Source organism: Coenobita brevimanus, chromosome 26 (assembly GCF_032717465.1).
Source record: "Coenobita brevimanus isolate Jiangsu-jjx chromosome 26, ASM3271746v2, whole genome shotgun sequence".
NCBI lineage: Eukaryota > Metazoa > Arthropoda > Malacostraca > Decapoda > Coenobitidae > Coenobita > Coenobita brevimanus.
In genome coordinates, this window is record NC_136979.1 from 48,574,364 (window position 1) to 48,596,373 (window position 22,010).

At 39.9% G+C, this 22,010-nt stretch overlaps 2 protein-coding genes across 3 annotated transcripts in view; both read right to left on the bottom strand.

Annotated features, from left to right (window-relative positions):
• On the bottom strand, nt 1-11,957 carry LOC145394119 (uncharacterized). Its single transcript, XM_080268099.1, has 6 exons — nt 11,496-11,957; nt 8,470-8,568; nt 5,339-5,460; nt 2,881-2,955; nt 1,875-2,013; nt 1-228 (listed from the first exon to the last, which is right to left on the bottom strand). The coding sequence occupies exons 1-6, from the start codon at nt 11,955-11,957 to the stop codon at nt 1-3; spliced, it is 1,125 nt and encodes a 374-aa protein (XP_080124225.1).
• Nucleotides 11,958-18,680: 6,723 nt separating this feature from the next.
• mino (glycerol-3-phosphate acyltransferase mino) overlaps nt 18,681-22,010 on the bottom strand; it is an 86,104-nt gene continuing 82,774 nt past the window's right edge. Inside the window, exons 15-16 of one of the 2 annotated variants that reach the window (XM_080268204.1) lie at nt 21,378-21,642; nt 18,681-19,683 (exon numbers count right to left, since the gene is read on the bottom strand). In XM_080268204.1, the coding sequence (XP_080124330.1) occupies nt 19,511-19,683; nt 21,378-21,642 (438 nt within the window). In that variant the 3' untranslated portion in view covers nt 18,681-19,510. The remainder of the gene's footprint in view (nt 19,684-21,377; nt 21,643-22,010) is intronic. The other variant, XM_080268205.1, reaches the window with a different exon arrangement.

Sequence of the window (22,010 nt, forward strand, 5' to 3'; positions counted from 1 at the left end):
CTAGATAAGAACTTGGCGAACTGGGCTGGTGTTGACATAGAGGACCTCCGCATATAGAGCCAGCTGCACCCCACCCAAATGCTCGTACTGTGGGTTGAGTTCGTTCTCCTCGTAGGCTACCATGCGAAGGCCTAGACTGCCTAGGTCCTGCAGGGTGGCTAGGTATGAACCTAGCAATGCTTCTTTTTCCTCCAAAGTCTTCTTATGGCGCAAAGCATCGAAGTGAATCTGTACCAGAAGTAAAATTGTAATCTTATATGTTGAATATCTTTTAACTATACCAATACTGCACATGAGTAGATGCAGAACATGATATAAGGATTAGCATGAGTCCAATAATATGACACCACCTGCTGATGTGTGGACACATATCAGTGAAGTCAACATTAAAAAAAAATCAATAAATTTTTTAAAAAATGATACAGTATATTTCTGTACAATGTTTTTGCCCCTCTACTTCAATGACCATGTCAACAAAAGAAACTTATAACCAGGAATATCCTATTATAGTTACAAAAATGCCATGTATAATATTTCATTCATTCATTCATCATCTAATCTTTATAAGTACTTTACTGTAATTCACATCCTGAATACGATAAAAATAATCATCACCCTAACCCCAATTCTCACCTAAAAGACGAGATAAGATAAGAGCTAAAACAAAATGTATAAAAGTGGGAGGACCATTAAACAGATGCCTATTTAAATGGGTCACAAAATCAAATGACATCATTACTACTGAACATAAAATTCTACTTCAGCAAAGAAAAAATAAAACTACAGTAAATACGTCTGTTGACACCCGGGCTGAAGAGTGTGTGATTAGATGGTATGGTCATATGGAATGACTGGATGTATACAGGGTGGTGAAAAGGGTGTATGTAGGTGAATTTGAAGGTGGGAGAAATGTGCCAGACCAAGAAAAAGGTGGACAGATATTGTAAATGACTGAAATATAAAAGTTTGGACACTGATGAGGCTAGGGTACTGATAGCATTACGCTGGTTGGCTGAATTATGTAAAGGGTCATGCATGATACAGGTTTGGTGTCCCCCTTTTAATCTGGTAATCAGCTGATTGACTACTTGATAGGTAATGTGAAGTGCATCTACAGAGAAAAATATGAAACAAATTATGCATGTGCACATGTGTGTGTATGGAATGGGGGGAAGTCCTGGAGGGTGCAGAAGCTAACTCTTGCTGGAGCTAGGAATGGAAGGAAGAAGTTTCAGGAACTAGTACCTCTCCTGACACTGAGGGACTTTCCCTTTACATATATGGAACACAGAATCAGATGATGATGATGATGATACACACTGCATATGTGCAAAGTGAAATGCATAATGGTAGTGGATTCTAACAGTAAAGGAGGACATACTGTACAATGATTAAAGTGTACATGGATGAGGATAGCTAGATAGCTTTGTAGTGCTTCCCTGAAACCTGGAAGACAGAACTGGAAAACAGCAACAGAGATCAGCTGGTAAGTGTGCAATGATGTGACCTGATGAGGCAGAATGAGGTGGTTTGGAGAGAATGCAAGATGACTGGATGTGAATGGAGGTAAACTAGCTTAGGTGTAGAGATCTATCAGTATGAATGTGGAGGGGCTGAGTACCAAGTAGCAAACCTATGAAGACTTTGGATGAGGTCCTGCAAAGTGACCTCAGGATTAAAGGACTGAATTGATATGCTGCCAGAAATCAGGTAGCATGGAGAGCTGCCATCAGGTGAAAAAAGCTGACATGCAAGTGCAGTACTGTACTGTTTATATAAAGCCTTCTAATGATGTGCTTTTTTACTCTCATTCAAGAAAGTGAAAAGGGAGCAATGATTAAGTGACAGATCTGATAAGCATCCTGATGTGTTACCTCAAGTGAGAGATGTGAAGCAGCAGCAATGAGTGAGCGTGATGGAGGGTGAGCGAGGGCCTGTTTCAACACTCCCCACTCTCCACCCTCTATGTCCAGCTTCAGGTAGTCCACAACTCGACCTTCATGACCAAGTGACCTGTAAAGAAATGTTAACCATTATCACCATCATCATCCTGACCTTTTTCCCAATCCTCATTATCAATAGTAGCAACCAGCATCATAACTATCATCCTCACTATTGTCATCACCAGTTGCAGTATTATATCACTATCAGTATCACCGCCAGCAACAGCAGGAGCATCCCTCTTATTACTGGTATCAATCTTTGCTAACTTCTTCATCTTGAGGACACCCACTTAATAATCTTAATCCTGATAATAATAAATTATATATCACTTTGGGGGAAGATGTCTTTGGATTGATGAGACTGAAACCTCTCTCACAAATCCTTCCACTATCATGGGCAAACACTTCAGCTGGTTGGGTCAGTGATGGTGCTGATGAGGGACACATTCTACTGGTGGCACCGATATGGCCAGGCAACCCTCCTGCCTGGTTATACAAACAACTCAACTCACTCCCTATCCCACAAAAGGAGAATTTGGAAAAGAGGGCCTTCAGCCTGCAGTTCACATCCAGATAAGCCTCAAATTGAAACTTACTACTACTACCATAATAGGGTTGGTGATGGGGAAAAAATACTATGTTATCTTTCCAATCAGCTAACTATTGTCAGCCTGTCTCCTGTGAATGAGCAATACTGTATTTTACTTACAGCTGTACTGTAAGTATGATTACAGTCTGTTTTTTCCTAATGGATCTTGATTACTAAGTTGTGGTGGCATAAAATTCAATAAGCCTTGGTTATGGGGTAGCCATGAGTTTCCTTGGTTACTAGTAAAACCAACCCTTCAGTCTGACTCCATCAGGATGTCAACTGGGCAGAAAAAGAGGTACACACCTTCGTCTGCTTGGAAAATGCACACTAAGAGCGATGCTTTACCTGCGTATGTCTGCAAGGGTCTGGTAGTAGATGGGTGGGTCACAGTTGCTCCCACCTGGCCCTTCATCACAGAAGCTGTATGGGTCAAAACAAGGAACACATGAGAGGACACTGAAACCACCTTCACCATTTACAAGCATCATCCCAACCTCTTTTTCCCACCCAAGGATGGCGTGAGGCAGTCAAGAAAGCAAGACAAAACAAATAATTACGTGCAGAACTAAGCAATAGCACACCCAACTAAATGGGCCACAAGACACATTCTCATTCACACACCCAAATCCTGGCTCCATCTCATGGGCTTAACCATCCACAGTGATGTGCTTCACAATATACTTGTAGTACCTAATAGCTACAGTCAATCCAACAGCTATCACATCCCTGCAGGGGCTGTCCCATACAGTGAACTGATGTTCCCTTGTGGCAGATTGCAGCAATATGCAGGGAAGGGTGTGGAGGTTTGGTTCCAGGATTGGCACCACATTTTTGTCACCCCTCTAGTTAACAGACACACCACAGTAGGCTCCACATTACCTTGATATTGGGATATGTTGTTATCACCCAGTTGTAAATGATTTCCTGGATTAGATTTGTCAATCAAAGTAGAGCCACCTGAAGCTGATGCACAAGTAATAAAATGTGACAGGAAGGATGAGAGAAACAGAATGAGAGGACTGCTGACAGAATTAGCCTAGAATGATAAAGGTGAAGGAAAAAGTAGGTTGCACTACATTTTGTGAGTGGATGATACCAGATAACTATAATTATCTACATGTTTACTTAACGCATGCCATCACTGCTTGCAGATTCCACTGTGTACTGAATCAGAGATTTAAAAATTTGTTCCCCACCCCACCCTTGCCCCACTTATGTCAGACTCAATAAAGAGAGCTTGTATACTCTAATTATGCTACTGACACTAAGAGGGCTCTCTCGCTCTCTGTGCTACGGGATCCTTGTAAGCAGCATGTGTTAGGGGTGTAATGCTGTGTCATATTAAAACCTGGGCAGTAAAGGATGAGGATATTCATAGGCTCAAACGTACAAAAATGGCAATGATTTCATGGATGTATGTGTTCTTGAATGTGAGGCTGGGCGGGGCTAGGACTGCAAATGAAGAGTTGAATGAAGGATGGGACTTGAATGTACTGGTGTTGTGATGAGGAGGGGTAGATTGAGAGGGCCTGGGCTTGCTGAAAGGATGGAGAATAACTATTGGGTGTGGAAGGTGAGAGGTGTGAATGTTGAGGGTAGGGTTGTGAGAGGCAGATAAAAAAATATATGTATATAAATCAAGGTCATAAAAATGTGACCTCAAGGATAAGGGACTGAACAGAGAGGCTGCCAGAGATCAAGCAGCATAGAGAACCACCATAAGGTGACCCCGGCCAATGCAGGCAAGCATTTTGGCATCTTCACAAGATATGATATACTGACAACCTCAATGTCAATAGTAAGTTACAGCTGACAAGCACCTTCACAAGCACAGCATGCAAAGGTGCTTGCCCTGTCTGGGGTGACAGTTTCACCACAACAAAAGTGGCTAAAGCATACCCTCAGAAGGCATAACTTGCTCTCTTTCTCTCTCTCTCTCACAAACACACACAAACTCTACATCAGTACCCTGACAAAACTGTCATAGATGGCAGACAAAACACCACTCAATGGACATCAATCAGAGCTAAACTGGAATGTTCAGTATCGGACACTAGTGATTTAGTGCGTACAGTTGCTGTGAAAATGTTTGTCAGGTTCAGACTTTTGTAACATACATATTACATCAACAACATAAATGACTGAACTATTTCAAACTGCATTCCTCACTGGCTACTGTACCAGCTGTAATAAAATATACTTGCTTATACCAATAAAATATTCATCTGTCTTAAATCCTCAACTCTGGGACCTCCTCCATTAATAATAATAATAATGATAATAATAATACTGTAATAATAATAATAATAATAATAATAATAATAATAATAATAATAATAATAACAACCTGACAAAGGCCACATTTGTAAAAAAATCTCGACCACTTCTTACAGTCTCTAAAGCATTGATTTGGGCTAGGTCAGTCACAAATGATCTTGTTGCATTTTCCACTGTAATATGCACTCTGGTTTGAGAAAATTTGCATTTTGGGGCAGTCAATGTTATTCTGATTTTATTTCAAACCTAATCTAACCTTGCCCAACTAAGTTAACCTGATTAAACTTACTTAACCAAACAAAGCTAACTAGCCTAAGTGAAGGATGTGACTGCCCAAGACTGCAATAATATCCTGGTTTCTTTGTAAAGTGCTATGTGGCTCCATGAGTGTACAGGAAGTATGAACGATCACTCCTACACACTACGGTACTAAAGTGGAGAACCAATTTGCATTTGACAGTGAAGACTGTGTAATGATTAGCCTACAAAGTTTTGACCCAATGCCTGAGGATGCTAACCACCTCACCTGACCAGTCCTGTTCTGGGGCCGACCCTGGCCTTGTGGAAGAATGCCGTGGGTCCGATGCGGTGATCATATTGCTCATGGTCGGTGTCATGATCCCACGCATGCACCTCACAGCCTGCATCCTGCACATACAGATCATGAAAATAAAACTGAAGAAGTCTGGCAAGAGGAAACATGTGCTGTCTATAAGAAATACAAAAAAGAACACAGTAAATGTTCAGTTAAATACAGAAATGCAGATCAGTATACCCGAGGAATTAAGAGAACACATGGACATGACTGGAAGAATAGGCAAAAGCATAGGGAGGATGGAAGGTCATGTGACGACAGAAGAGGATATAACAAATAAGTTTGGGTAAATTAAGCAATGGGAAAGCATCCGACCCAGATTAATTAAAGCCAGAATTTTGGAAGATACTTAAAGAAAGTGATGTGGGAGTGAAAACATTAACAAGATGCCTAAATGAAGTGTTGGAAACCTTAGAAATACAAGGGGGTTGGAAAGAGTCTTGGACAGTAATGATTCCCAAAGTGACATATCCATAACCAAAGGACTTAAGGCTGAGCTCCTTAACCATAATCTCATACCAGCATAAAATATTCATGAATATTTTAAAAGAGAAATGTGAAAAACACCTAAAAATAAATGAAGACAAAAAAGAACAGGCAGGTTTCACAGCAGAAGACAACTTACTCATATTACAACATAGTATAAGAAGGTCATACACATAGAAGCAGCAGTGAATTTTAGTAAAGCGTACAATTCAATAAAGGGGGAGAAGCTTATAGCAGCACTCAAAAATTACATAGTACACCCCAATAGAGTATAATAAAGTGCGTTATTAACACTTATAAAGGAGACAAAACGAAAATACGTGTTTGTAAAAAAAAAGATAGAATTGTTACGGGAGGAATAAGGCAGGGGTATACTTGTTCAACTACCTTGTTTAAATTAATAATTTTTGACACAGGTGGTGGTGACCATCATCCACTCACTTGATGTAGTGCTCCCTACTTCTTCCTTAGCCTTTATCATTCTTTTTCTGTGCCTGCCCTCCTCTCTTCCTATTTCTCCCATCTTGCCTGTCACTTCTTATTGCTTTTATTTCCTGTACAGGTGGCATTACATTGAGTGACAAGCCTAATGGTTTCCTGTAAGTCAAGAAACCATTTACTGCACTGGATGGTAACCATATAACCAAACCATACGTGCTCCCTAATAAGTGGGTTGGTTGAGGGTTAATGCCCCTCCCCGTAAAACGACTAAATGTCAAATGGTCACCCCTTACAGGATTATGGCATCTGGAAATAGATAGATTGATAGATAGTTATAAATACTTGAAGAAAAGAAAATATGGATACAGAGACCAAGATATTAATGTACTACAATATTTTCTTTGAAAACGATGGCCTTCGGTTGTCAGAAAATATAATAGAAACAAAGAGTAATTTAAAAGTACAATACTAAGGAAGCCAGTCAGAAGTGTGGTTTAGAGAAGATAAAGTAATTAAAAGTAGAAAAAAATAACTCAAGGAACTGTTTCCAGGAGCACAAAAATGAAATTATGAAGAATGCACAAAGATTGGCAAATTTATCATATAGTGTAATAGCAAGGAGTTGTAATAAATTAATGGTTGGTAAAACATATTGGAAAGCCGTAACTCTACCATCTATTCTGCATGGAGCACGTACAGTGGATTTCAACATGCATGAAAAATGTAAGTTGTAACGGATTGAAAATTCTGTGTACAGAGCAATGTTATAGGCGAATCTGCAAGGACACCTATTGCATGTCTTAGGGGAGAGCTGGGAGCTTCAATAATGGAGACAAAAATAATGGGGGCAAGGCTCACATACCGGTATATACAAAGGATATATACTACAGACAGGTGGAAATGCTAGCGAAGAGTATTTGAAATTAGTATGTCGGCCGGTAAACAGTAATAGGAGAAAGTAAATGATATCTACAAAGAATTAACAGCAGCTTTCAATATTGAAAACACGAAAAAAGATCTAATAGAAAAGAAAAAGGGGAGCCAAAGAAATTGAGATGAAATACAGAGTAAGGAAGTACTGTATAACAACCTACAGAAGGTGGAAGGGTAAAACGGAAATGTAGACAAAATATACGATAACACTATGCCATCTATAATCTTTTTTTAAGGCAAGAACAAATATGGTAAACCTAAGGAATGTAATTAGAGCACACAGGAGAAAATACTGACTTTCCGTTCTGTGAAAGGGCAATAGAAAACCTAAAACATTTTATATTGGAGTGCAATGAATATCAGAACAAGAATAAAGTATACGTAGAAAAAAAGAAAAAACATCGAGGACAAAACTGTAATATATAACTTTTGGGAAAAAAGAACAAAGGAGCTCAGTGATCACGGGAACACTTAATGGGAAAAGAACAATACTAAAGAATAAAGAGAAACATGGGTGCCGTGGTAACTGCCGGACTGATCATCTCACCTGCGACCAACAATATTTATGATTTTTTTTTTTTTTTTACTCGCAACTGTTTCTGCAGGTACAACATGGAACTAGGGATGCTTATGTAATACTGGCAAGTCTTTCCTGATGAAACATCTATTTTCGACAGACCTGTAACTTTGCCCACCGGTACTAGGGACCTTCGCGCAGGAAGTTCTCAACCTCTACTTTTATTTTTCATATTGCACTTCGGTGTGTTATCGTAACTTATTCATATTTTGTACTGAATACAGTATATAACATGGAAAAGAAAATGGACGTGTTTATCCATAGGCTAGAAAGGAAGATGTACTAGGGAGGTTCCAGGCTAAATATATGAAACAACGTAGGTCTGTGACTGGTTTCGTCATTTATCTTAATGCACGCTAACCAGACATACTCACACATATTACAAACACATTAGCACATAAATAATATACATGGTGAGTGAGCAAGGAAATGCGTGTGGAGAGAGAGAGAGAGAGAGAGAGAGAGAGAGTCTCGCTAAAATGGAAATGTTAACAATTTTGCCAACTTGAATGATGTAATATTATTAACGGAAACAGGTTATTCAAACTTGTATGTTAGGGCAGGTGCAGCAGCAAAGCTATCAATACTGGCAACAATAGTTATAAGAACAGTGCATTGATCTCACCTGCATGTGCTCGTCGAAAGTAAAATCATGACCAACACCGAAGGAATAGACGAGACAGCGGCCCGGCTTGAGAGAGAGCCCCGGGTCCAAGCACACCAGCTGTCATGAGAAATACTAGATTACGAGCAGAACTCTAATTGGTCCAGAAGGCTTCGTAGCACCTCTTTCTTAGCTATTTATTTTTCATATTAGCTACAGCTGCTACACCAAGCTTAATCTCTTATATGGCCCTTGCATTTTTTTTCCCGACATAGCTCGCATCAATAACATGCAAGACGAGTATATTGAGGTGTACTGTACTACCCACTACACAAGGTATTACGAAGTGTTCAAAACTTCCTAAGTCATTATGTTATCCATAAAGGGCGGTATTTTGATCGGCTAGGATTTCGTAACGCCTCTTCCTACGCTACTTATCTATCTATATAACTTGTTTTTCCCTCTTGTTGATCTTGTATGTATGTGTGTGTGTGTGTGTGTGTGTGTGTGTGTATATATATATATAAACACACACTTGATAATCTATTGTACATTATTGATCCAAAGCAGATCGCTAAAATTAATAAATTACGAGACACGGCGCTATATGTATAATGAAATAATTAGGACAAGTGCTAATGGTTTTTTCTATAACGAGAATACGGATAAACTTTGGCCCGCATTCTCGCCTATTAGTGAAACTCCCTAACATCACTTCCATTCCATTTATTCTGCATATTACAACTTACTCTCATATTGTGTTGTATAATTCCTTCCAACATCGTCATACTCAGCATGAATACCGTACAAAAGGATATTAACCAACCATCATCATCATCATCATCTAATCTTGTGTTGCCCCATGAGGAGCATAGCAGCCGGGGGCTGGGCAAGTTGGTCCTGCACATTTAAGATGAGAGTGACAAGCCTCACTCATCTCTGGGTGGCATTACGTGAGCAATAAACCCCTACCACTCCTTGGATGTAAACTTCCAGGCTCAATCCGACTGGAACGACTTAATTACCCACTAAACCACCAGGCGCCATAATTTGGTTATTGGTTACCATCCAGCACAATAAATGGTATCCTGGTGTACAGGAAACCATTTGGTTTGTCACTCAGTGTAGAGTCACCCACAGACAGAAAGAAGAGGAAATAATGAAGGAAAGACAAGAGGAAGTATGGAAAGACGGAAGGACGAGAAGAAAGAAGTCACCCGAGAGCAGCATTTCATCGAGTGAGTGGATGGTGAGCGTCCCCACCTACCCCTATTAACCAGCCATATCCAGAAACAAATCGCTAAGGTAGAGGTGTCATGGAGCTTCCTTAACTAAAGAGAGTACGGGCCTTGGTGGAAGGGGGAAAAACAGGAAACACAGCGCATCTCGTTAGTTTAGAAGAGATTCTTACACAGCTCTCTTAAAGCTTTATCCTGGATATTGCACTTCAGTATTCTCCTACTACTTTCTTAGTACAAAGAATGCGTGACCTAAAAGTGAATAATAAGGTGCCACATGCAGAAATAAAGTGGTAAAGAAGACGTGAAAGAAAACCTACTACGCTGACAGGAATGCATGGCACCAAAATTCTTTCTATTTGGTCTTTTCTGTCTTCTCTCTAACTGTAGTGAGTTTTGTTTTATCTAACAGTGGTGGCTTAAGGGGTGGGCAGTTTGGGCAACTGCTCAGGGCCCCTAAAGTTGGCTAATATTAACATAAATGAAACATACCGTACTTAAATACGATTATAGTTTTCACTTAACATCACGGTTAAGTAAAAACGACTTAGAACTTGAAATGTCCTACAAAAAAGGCTACTGGTATTTTAATGCCAGGATATGTAAGTCACAAGTTATGCTGGAGGGCCTCCTTGACTCTCCTGCCCAGGCCCTAAGAGGCTTAAGGTCATTGCTGCTGGCACAACTGCCACAATTTGAATACTAAACTGTGGTTGCATGAAATCCGACGAGCCTCGACAGCTCTGAGAGAGGAACAACTTCCTTTGATTACAAGTCATATTAGTCCTCCAATCTGACAAAGCTCTGGCCATCTACCTAAGGTGTAAAGGGATTACGAATTTTTGCCTTGTAAAAACAAACCGTGTATAACAAAATTATGGGTCCATAATTTGTATTCGGGGAGGATACTGACAGGATTAGCCACGAATAATGTCTCAACCGCATCTTGCAGAAATTTTGGAGGTGGGGGGGGGCATTTTTTATCAATTACAAACACAACAAAGCATGACTTTAAAAGCACCCACCAAACATTCCACAAACAAGAGCCGTCGATTTAAGTTTCTCTTTCACGTCTAGCTGCAGGTCTGGCAGTAGGCTCCATGCCCTCCCCCCTCCCCTACAAACACACTTCAGTTCTTTTTAGGTACGTCCCTGATCTAGGTATATACAGAATATATGTATTAAAAAAAAAAAAAAAAAAGCGCGCCATCATAATCTATTATTTTCATGGGGTCTTCGGCGACACAGTTTCTTGAGCAAAATGAAAATAGCGTCCACTGGCGTAGAGTTATTAATTATGATTCTCCAGGGGATCAATTCTGAGACTAAAGAGTTGCCTATACTTATGAGAAGAGAATGCTACCACCATGGGAACTGAGCTGATACAGCAGCTTTTATAGCAATGTTATACAAACAGCACACTTGAATTTATACTTTTTAATGGAGGATGGGGGGCAGGGCAGTCTGATTGGGGGTCCGGGGCCCCAACGCCCCCCATGGCTTCACCACTGTTCTTGACTGATTCATTATATAATTAAATAGACTCCTCAGTAACCGAGGTAGAGCTGGTTTATATAAAACCTGTAGTGAAACGGTCTTCTACGTACTTCAACTATCTGCCCCCTCGCGTCAACTAACACGAACATCCCTCCTCCCACCCCCAACAGCCCCTGGTATTTATAACGTAATTCGGTGCTGCAAGTTTTCGCAAGCTGATTCTAGAGCTTATAGCAAGTATTTGTTCTACATAATGCGTAAAAAAAAAAAGGGGGGGGGAGGGGGGGGGCGCTGGCAGTGTGGAATACTGACCTTGGACCCGTCGTAGGCACCGATGCAGGAGCGTCCGCCAACCCTCACCATCTTGCGGCAGGTAGCCGTGGGGCGGGTCAGCAGGCCCAGTAGGCGGTCTGCTGTGCTGTTGCTCTGACTCTCACTATTGATGGGCACAATGTCACTCCCCGCCTCAGCACCACCGCCACCCCTTGCCCTGCCCTGCCGAGTTTCATTTCGCCGAATCGTAACATACTTATTTCCCTCCCGTCTTGCCTTGTGCCATTTCGTTTCTCCCCAGTGTGGCCCCTTCTGCTTCCTTTTATGTCGTTTAGTCCTGACACGTTGATTTTCATTATGCCTTGTGTCCTGTTTCATCTCTGACCACCCAGACTTTTCCTCCCTTCCAAGTTCATCTCGTTCAGGCCTGGCTTGTTTACTTCCATCTTGCCTTGAATCTTGTTTTACCTCTGTCCACTTCAGCTTCTCCTGCCTGTTCATCTTCAGCCTGATGTTGTCCCACACTGTTTTGGCCCACCCAGTCCTTTTTTGAGATGCTTGCTTTGAAATTCCGTCCTCAAAAATCCCGACAACGTCATGACCTTCCTTGATCCTGAAGACCTGGCGAGTTGGACCGTCTTGGTTGCGGGGTGACGTGGCGGCCGTGTGTGTGGGTGTGGGTGTGGGCGTGGGTATTAGGTGGGTCAGCACACTAATACCCACCACACCCACACACACCACCCATGCCAACATTATCACCACCCACGCAATGACAGCTAAAGTACAACGCCTTGGTATCATGGCGTAACAGTCTCACTTTATTAGCCGACCTGCTAAGTTATAAAACGCCATCAGTAGTCTCTCTGACCACACACTATCCTATGCATAAATTTTAAAATAAAACAATGATCCATCAAAGGCTCCGACACAGTGCAAGCAACCACGGGATAAATTTTTTCTCCAAGTTGTGAGAGGTAGCCCGTTTCAAGAGGCAAGCTGCGGGAAGAAAGGGCTGAGTCGCGTCAACAATCAGGAAAAAATGATTTCTTTTCTAAACTTTCCTGAATCACTCAGTAGTTGCTCGGTAGCTGTTCATGTAACCTTTCTCTACCCATATTCAACTGTGCACATCAGAAGGATATTGACTACGTATTTTTATATCGAAATAATCGTTTTAAGAATTACAACATAATCCTAGGATCACAAGTTCCTTATTATGATTTATTGGTTTAACGTCATCCATTAATTTCACTCAGTGTAGTGCAATCTTTTGGTGACTTGTAATCCAGGAAGCCATTTACTACGCTGGGAAGTATCCATGTAACCAACTAGACGCCTAGTTGTCTAGTGGATTTATGCACCCCAACTGGATGGGGCCCATATGGATTTCAGTAGTTTGGGCTTATCGATCACAATGCCACTCAGGGGCAAGCAAGACTGATTGGGACCAGTAGCCATGCTCCAGGCTCTTACACTCTTGATGAAACAAAGATGGTTTGAATGACTGATAAAATGAAGTCTTGCTCTGGCCTTTCCTATTTTTGTTCAACTTTTATACTTCATTTATCATCTTTAAGTACTTACAGGTGACTGCACACCAACAATGATCTAGGCCAGGAAAGGGCATCATTTGTGCTCCAGTACCATCAGTTTGTGAACCGGACCAATGGCCAGATCTTAACTGTGATGAATCCCCAGTACGAGTGTATTTATAGTTACATCCTAACATCCCACAAATGATTTTACTTAGCTCTGGTTTGGCCCTCCATTGTGAAGAAGTTAGTAATAATTGCCATTAAACCCTTCAGTATGGCTCATCATCGTCATCTTCACCTATTTATTGAACCTAAAAATGAAGTGGTGTATGATGCAGAAAGTAAGGAATGAGAAAGCACTTCCCTTGTTACTTAAACTCCCTCACCAATTCATTTTTCCATTCACCAGCTCATCACATTGAATTTCCTTCTCTTTCAACATCCATCACTACTCTGCCCTACCATTTACATTCAAACCCACACCACTCAAAGAAATTTACAAAATTCTAAACAGAACTATGGGAACATCGTGAACTTTTGTCTCATTGCACCAATTTAGACATCCATGATCATCTTACAGATGATTCACTAGTTTTCATCATAAAAACCTTTCACAACAATGAATGTTTTCCATCCACAACTTATGCAGAACCTTCCATTAATCTTCCCTATTCTCGCTGTCACACTACTTATTCCATACCCACACGTATACCATTAAGAACTTCTCATTCTCACAAGGTTTCTCCACTACTTTATCTGCCTTACTGCAATCATTCACATATCATTTAAACCACTAGAATCCTGACTGCACCTCACAGATCTAACCAATTCAAATATTATGACGATGACTGTTTACCACACAATACATTTTGAAGTAAAATTCACAGGCCACATATGTTTTCACATTTATTATAAATGCTAGCAACATAGTATTACTGTATACAGCAGAATTAGCAGTAACTAAAAATATTTATCTATTTCAGTGAAATACAGTACAGGTATACACATAATGTAGGTAGCCACAACAGTGAATAAATATGAAACACTATGTACAATTCTGTTGAATATGATTGCACTTGCAGAATATTCTTTAAAAAATTACTATATTACAACCCCTGAATGGGATATGCTTTGGGAACTAATATATGGGAGTCTGAGTCATGAGTGAGAGAGTGGTCCCATACAGTGAGTTTAAATTTCCTAGTACAGTACAGATTTCTGCTTTTTTGAAATATTTAATAATTAACAAAATACAAAACTCCTGAAAATCCTTTTATTGAGTTGTAATTATACTAGGTAGTCGAGAAAAACTGTAGTCTCTTGCAGTCTGTAAAGATTTTCAATATTGTCCTAAAAATTTGTGTTACATTAAAATATACTGCCTGTGATAATTCAACAGATTATTTTCATCAGTTACAATTGTTTTGCTGGTAGTGTCGATCAATATATGTGCCGACAAGAATCATACTCACTGATGGAGAATGCATACAAGTGTTGCTTCTGGGTCAGTGACTGCTTGTATATATTTTTGAAGGCCTTGGCCATGCATGCATATGTAAGCCTTTTTCAATCACAGATGGCAACACCTGCAATACTGAGTGCTATGTAGCTTTTGCACAACTAGTGTCCCACTAACAAGTTGTTTGGGCAAAATTTTTCAATGACCATATGCCCCTAGTATCACCAACCCCTAGTAGGGGCTCCAAGTCTGAATTCAGGTTTCCTTCTCCTAGGATGATTTCGATCCAAGACTAACAAGTCCAGTCTACCCCAGGAATCCGATTACAACTGTATGGAAGAGATGTGTATGTATAGAAATCTCATTGTGAACTATGACGGTATAAATGCGATTGAGTTCCCTACCTGAAAGTGTCATGCAAAGCCTGCTACTGGGTTTTTAGCCCCACACCATTCCTACAGTAGTGCCTCCTGAAGATGATGGTAACCAGCCATCTTGTATCTAACAGTGGGAGGGGGGGGGGGTCAGTGAATGCTCAACCTGACCTAACAGAACAAAATTAACAAGATTCAACTTCTGACTAAAAAAGCACTCTCTCTCAATCCCTTCATCCCAGTTTCTATTATTTCCCTGCTCTCCTCTGTCCTGTAACTTTCCATTCTGAACACATGATGAGCAAGGCCGATAACTGGTTCTTTATTAAAATGGACAGTAACTGTGTACTTTCCTTATTTGACAGGCAGAGGGTAAGGATTATGAATTCTATACACCCCTGTGGTAAGCTGTCGAATTTGGTAGAAATTACAATACTTTAACACCTTCAGTCCAATGATATATTATTGTATTTTACTCTTACTGCCACCAGATGACTGCATTAAATTTATGAAGGATATCTAGCAGTGACAGGGTTAATCAAAGCTCTACCTAACCCCTTTAGTTATAAAAGTCCCTCCTCATATAATTACTCCTGTCAGGAAGTAGAAATAGTGCAATAAACAATATGGTATCAGACTGACAGGGATAAATTCTCTTACAAACAATTCCACCTGTCTGCTGTAAAGTTGTAAAGCCCCAGTAACAAGGCAGTGCCTTGAGTATCTCATTCAACTACCTTTAAGAACTGAGGATCACAAATGGGTAATGGGCATTCTTTGTGAGTTACATCTGAGAGGTTCTTTTATGTGTACCACTAGCCTGCATATTACAGTGAATGTGAAAATATACCCAGTACCTCATATACTTGCATTTCAATAAGCAGCATTATGCCTTGATACATGTTCAACCACATTCATGTTGTGACACACTTACTGTACCTGTAAAGTCTGAGCCAACTGTGTTAACAATCTGGAGTTCTTTTTCTTTCCATCGGTAATGTATACAATATATACTGTACTAAAAACATACTAAAATTATGGATAAGAGTATATACCAGTAACACATCCTCATTATAATATATATAGAGAAAACTGTAAGATTTTACCTTTATTTTAGTTTAAATTACTGTGCATATATTGTCTTTCCGGGGAAACTGGGCTAGGATGGTGATGAAAATGATGATGATGATGATGTCATTGTCTTTTCTACTGAACCAGGTAATTACATGTCCTGTACTACCAAAATGATCCTAAGATGTAATGAACACTTGTTAAAAAAAAAAAAAAAAATGTACAGCTTAGTATGAGTGTTCAGCACAGCTCTCATTTGGTGGGACTCTTTCCTGTATATCATAAAATCTAGTCAATCCATTGTAACTGATGGTTAGATGTAAAGAAGTGCAGCAGCCAGTTATTTTCTGTTAAGGGTGTTTTTGACCAAATATCTCAAAACTGACTAGATCCTCATCAAAATTACATCAATAAATAAAACTGTTAAAGCTCCAATATAACATCACTGAAGCCTGCCTCAAGTTGCCACCTTAGTTTTCTCAGCACTGCAAAGCTGGATACCTTTACTTAATAAACAAAGGTCCTGTGCTTATTATGCTTGTACAGCATACTGTAATAAACTTCCAGTACAATATGTACTACTGCCTGGGTCAATTCTGTTAACATCCAATTATATTAAGCAAAGTTATGCAGTGTGTTTTTCTACTTTCAGGGAAATCTCAATCACATCAATAATGTAATTCCAACAGCTTCCGATCTAGTATACAATGGCTACGGTACCAAACACTAATGGTAGTTTCAAACTATACACCAACAACCAACGTTTACAGTAATAGGTATGAGTGTACAGTGTCTGGAAACACTAAACAAATGAGAGTTGAACACATCTGAATTCAACAAAGTCATAGACATCAAAATGAAATAAAGTATGCCTAATATTATTGTGTACTGATAAATATTCCTTATTAAACCCCTTCAGTCCTATGATGTATATCCTAGTTTAAACTTGCCAGATGATTATATTCAGCTTCAAAGGCTTTTCAAGTGGAAAGGGTTTCATACTGCCTTCCTTAACCATTTCACTACAACATGCTCTCTTAAGCTGAGTAACATCACTGGACAACAGAATGATTAATGTAAAAACTGTGTCTTCAGACTCATTGGTTTAAAGCTGACACATGTAAATTTTTGTACATCTACTGCCAAAGGATTAGCCAGGTACTCATATTAACACAAAAAGACAAACATACCTGAACAAATTAAACTTTGTATTCACTGTCATCTTAAATGCCAGGACCAACTTTCCTAGCCCCGGGCTCCTACGCTCCTCATGGGGCAACGTAGGATTAAATGATTGATGGATGGATGGATGCACACTGTAACTCTCCCCCTCAAAATATTGCTGATTATACTTTTGCAATACGGTACACCTCTGAGCATACCTAAATATAAAGAAAGCTACAAAGATGGCTGAATATGGAAACGAAATACTACAGCCAAATTTTAGGTGGCACAGGACACTTTGTAATACCTCTACCATAGCAGTTTATTTTTCAAGTTACATCTTAGCTTCCCCTCTATGTACAATATCTATTTCATAACAATACAGACTGCATCAATAACATACAGTACAAGGAGATTATTAAAGTGTGATATGCAACATAAACCACTAAGGTAGAAGCATTACAAAATTTCAGAAACCAATTAGATGTTTGGTCAAACGAAAGAGCATATGATTTGGACTGGCATCATACATATTCACACACTCTCACTTCATTAATTCCTTATACAGCAACATCAGGAACCAGTACACAAATGAACAAATGAGGATTGACATGTTCTGGTGTCATAAATATCACATACACTCACTTTGCTACCTTCCTATACAGTAGTACTGTATCAGCAACCAGTATGCACAAACAACATCAGTCACTAAAACTGATTCACTTCCAATCTCTTTACTATTTAAGTTTTAACAAGGACATAAAACCATACAATTAAACAAGACTTTACAGCGGGGTTGCAATGCTATCACATTTAGCATTTCCCTGCATGATTCCCTGCTGCAGGTATTCTCTGTACCCAATCAATGTACTATGGTATACTTCAAAAAAATAAATACTACTACTAATAATGATAAATACAATAATAAGTGACAAATGAAGGGTGTCCCTTTTTGTATTTTTATTCCACTATTCTCTCCTTTGTTACCAACAGAATTGCAGCAACACACTGCCACATAATTATGGATGATGAAAGTGGGTGACAATACACAAACTAGGTGGGTGTCATGCATCAACATTCTGGGCTGCATTTTAGGTGGCTTTGGAGGCATTGTGGCACTTCTTTAGTGATTTATACTGCCTACTACCTCTTAATATTCTCTGCCCTCCTTCCAACTCAGACCACCCTCAATAATATGCCTTTCCTTCAGTCTGTTGACGTAGTATTGTATTTCATTCTTGCTCAGTCTGGATAACTTTCTGAATTTAAGAGAAAGTATTTGTAGTGACAGAGCTAAAGCAAGCCTCACTATAAAAGATCTCCCCAAATCCAAATAAAATATTCAGGCTTTAGTAAGAATAGACAAAAAAAAACTACCGGTATATCACCATACTGATACAGGAAAACATACTTCTGCTATACCATACTGATACAGGAAAACATACTTCTGCTATCTCCAAGATGATGCAATTTGAGTTCAGGGACTGTACAGCAATAAGACTATATTCTGTAATTGAGACATTATCTACAAATGGTCAGAGTTTACTGCAAAAGAAGTACAAGTACATGTACATAGATGAACCCAATAATTTAAAGATGTACAAGGTCTTTGCCCATTAATTACAGTACTGTATATACAGGACTGTACTGATATAGTATAAACACATTCAGTTCATTAATGATATAGTAAGTCCTCATTATATGTTGCTTTTTTTAATGTTGTTTGATCTTAACTCTTCAGCTCCCAGCTATTACTTCTGCAGTCGCTGAGTGGTTAGCACTGCTAGCTACAAAACTGCCAACCCATTGGCACCTGGGTTCAACTCCTGGTGCAAGCAGCTGGTACCACTCAACTCTTTGAGTTGGTGGGCAAACTGAGTATCTAGGGTAACACAGGGGAGGTAACTTTGGTAGCCTTACTGATGCAACAGCCTTGTATCCCAGTACAGTGGGTAAATAATTCACCACAGGCTCAATGACCCACATCAGGGAGAAGAGCACAGTGTGTAAGCACTTCAAGGCATTTGTTACCATCTTTACCTTATCTTGATAAAGCTGATTTACCAATTACCCTTGTTTAAAGCACCAACCGTGTGGTAAAGTTATGATACTCTGGAACATTTACCCAGCATAAAATGAGGACGACCTGTAATGGGTATAGCACTGACCTCTCACCTGCCTATGAGACTAGGAGCTGCATTTTATGTGGCAGAGGTGCCTTTGTACTACCTTTCCCATAGCAATTAATTTAGTACATTACACCCTAACAATCTCTTATATGTTATTTACATTGTTATAACATCAACACAGTTTGCATCAATAATATAAAAGAGAATACTAAGGTACAATATGCAGAATAAAAAACACTAAGGAAAAGGTATTATAAAATCACTAGAGCCACTTTGAATACAACCCTATAAAAGTGAAGTGAGATCCTGGACACTATGGAGACTATGATCTATAACTATCAATCTCACTGATGAATGGTGCCAAGCCTTCCTCTGAGTCACACTCATGGCTGAGGTACAGGAGTTGGATGCTGTTCTGGGCATAACTTTCCACAATGTTTTCATTCTCAAACATCTTGACAGCGTTTTTGATGGGATCCACACATATGCTTTCACCTGTGGAGATGAGAGATTTATTACTGTATAGTCAAACTGTTTTTCACCTGAGGGATCTGGGCCAATCCCACAACTTGAATACTAAAATAATGGCTGCATGAAATTAAATATGCCTTATTTCAGTATATGGCTGGAATCAGTCTGTGGTTGCTATTCAGATCCACTCTCCAACCTGACTGTGGACATCAACTGATCTGAAAAGGGTTAAGGATCTTTGTACACTTGGGATAAACAAACAATACTAAAACCTGATTTTGGCAGTATGTGTAACACTGAAGCCCGCTGCTGTCATTCATTCATTCATCATCCAATCCTACGTTGCCCCATGAGAAGTGTAGAAGTCCGTGGCTAGACAAGTTGGTCCTGACAATTAAGATGAGAGTGACCAGCCTCACTCATCCCTGAGTGGCATTACGTGAGCAATAACCCCAACCACCCCTTGGATATAAACCTTCACCAGCTCAATCTGACTGGATCACAGCAATTACCCATTAACCACCACACACCATAATTTGGTTACATGGTTACCACCCAGCACAGTAAATGGTTTCCTGGTGTACAGGAAACCATTTGGCTTGTCATTCAGTGTAGAGTCACCCACAAGCAGAAGGAACAGGAAAGAATGGAGGAAAGAAAGACAAAAGAGGGAGTGTAAAGTCACCTGTAGGCAGAAGGATAAGGAAAGAATGAAGTAAAGAAAGACACAAGAGGAAGGAAGGAAAAGAGAGAGGAGAGGAAAGGCAGACACCCAAGAGCAGCACTACATCGAATGAGTGGATGGTGAGCGCCCCACCTATAACAAAAATTAAATTAAAACAGTACCCTTACATCATACTTCATGCATGAACTTCATTCATTCATGCAATATCCAGTGTTACTCCATAAGGAACATAGCAGCCTGGGGTTAGGCAAGCTGGTCCTAACATTTAAGATGAGAATGACCAGCCTCACTCATCCCTAAGTGGCATTATGTGAGCAATAAACCCCAACCACTCCTTGGATATAAACCTGACCTGACTCACTCTGACTAGAATGCCTTAGTTGCCTACTAAACCACTGGGCACCATTATTTGGTTATATGGTTACCATCCACTGTAGTAAATAGTTTCCTGCTGTACAGGATACCATTTGGCTTGTCACTCAGTGTAGAGTCACCTGTAGACAGAAGGAAGTGGAATAAATGAAGGAAAGAAAGATAGAAGAGGAAAGATGGAAGGATGGAAAGAAGGAAGCGAGGAAAGGCAGGCACCTGACAGCAGCACTACACTGAATGAGTGGATCGTGAGTGCCCCCACCAACCACTAAGAAACTTCAAAGATGGAAAATTTCTTATCCAAAGCTGCCCATTTATATCAGTGTCATAGCATGTAGGCATCATCATAGTGTCTAGTATGTGGCTGATGGATAAACTTTTCACCAGCATATTTATTCTGGTTACTGCATTGTGATTTAATTAAGTGAAGTAACCCACCTCCAAAGGATTAATTATGACATTGTGAGAAAAAAAGTAAAAGTAACACTGTATCTTAAACATCCATTCTCATGGAGTGAGACCATGTAATTCTGTGCCTTCTGAATAAACTCTTGTCAGGCATCTGCTAAAATTACTCTGGCTCTTCCATGATGATTTCATTCAGTGAAGACTCCCAGCTCACAAAGGTTAACTATGATAAAGGAAAGCATCACTGACTTACCATATCTCAGACAGCCTTTCTCCAGGAGTGAGACCATGCGACTCTGTGCCTTCTGAATGAATTCCTTGTCTGACATCTGCTTTCCCACCAGCTGAGTGAGAGTGCGTGCAGTGTGATAATATGCGTCCAGCATAGGTGCCAGCATCCCCTGCCATGCACCAATCACCTCCAGGGTTGAAGAAGATGGCACCAATTTGTATTGATGGGTGTAACTTGTATCATCAGAGTCATCGGAGTCCTCAGACCATCTGCTATTAGTGACTCGCTGAAAATATTGTGTACATATAAAAAGTGTATGATACAATCAGTCAAAAGTTCCACCCTGTTCACATTCAGATACATGCAAAGAAGTTCAGAAATAGTTTTTTTCTTTCTTTCCATCCATCTATCCATCATCCAATCCCATGAGGAGCACAGGAGCCCGGGGCTAGGCAGCTGGTCCTGACATTTAAGATGAGAGTGAAACACTCACTGAATATAACAGTGACCACTAATTCATATAGAGTTTGTTCCAAGCTTTGATGTCTCAAGTTTTGTATGAGTCAGGAGGAACAGTTGATAATTACAGAGCCTGTCAAGAGTTGCTTTTTTTTTTATTATTATTATTATTATTACCAGTGTCTTCTTGTGCAA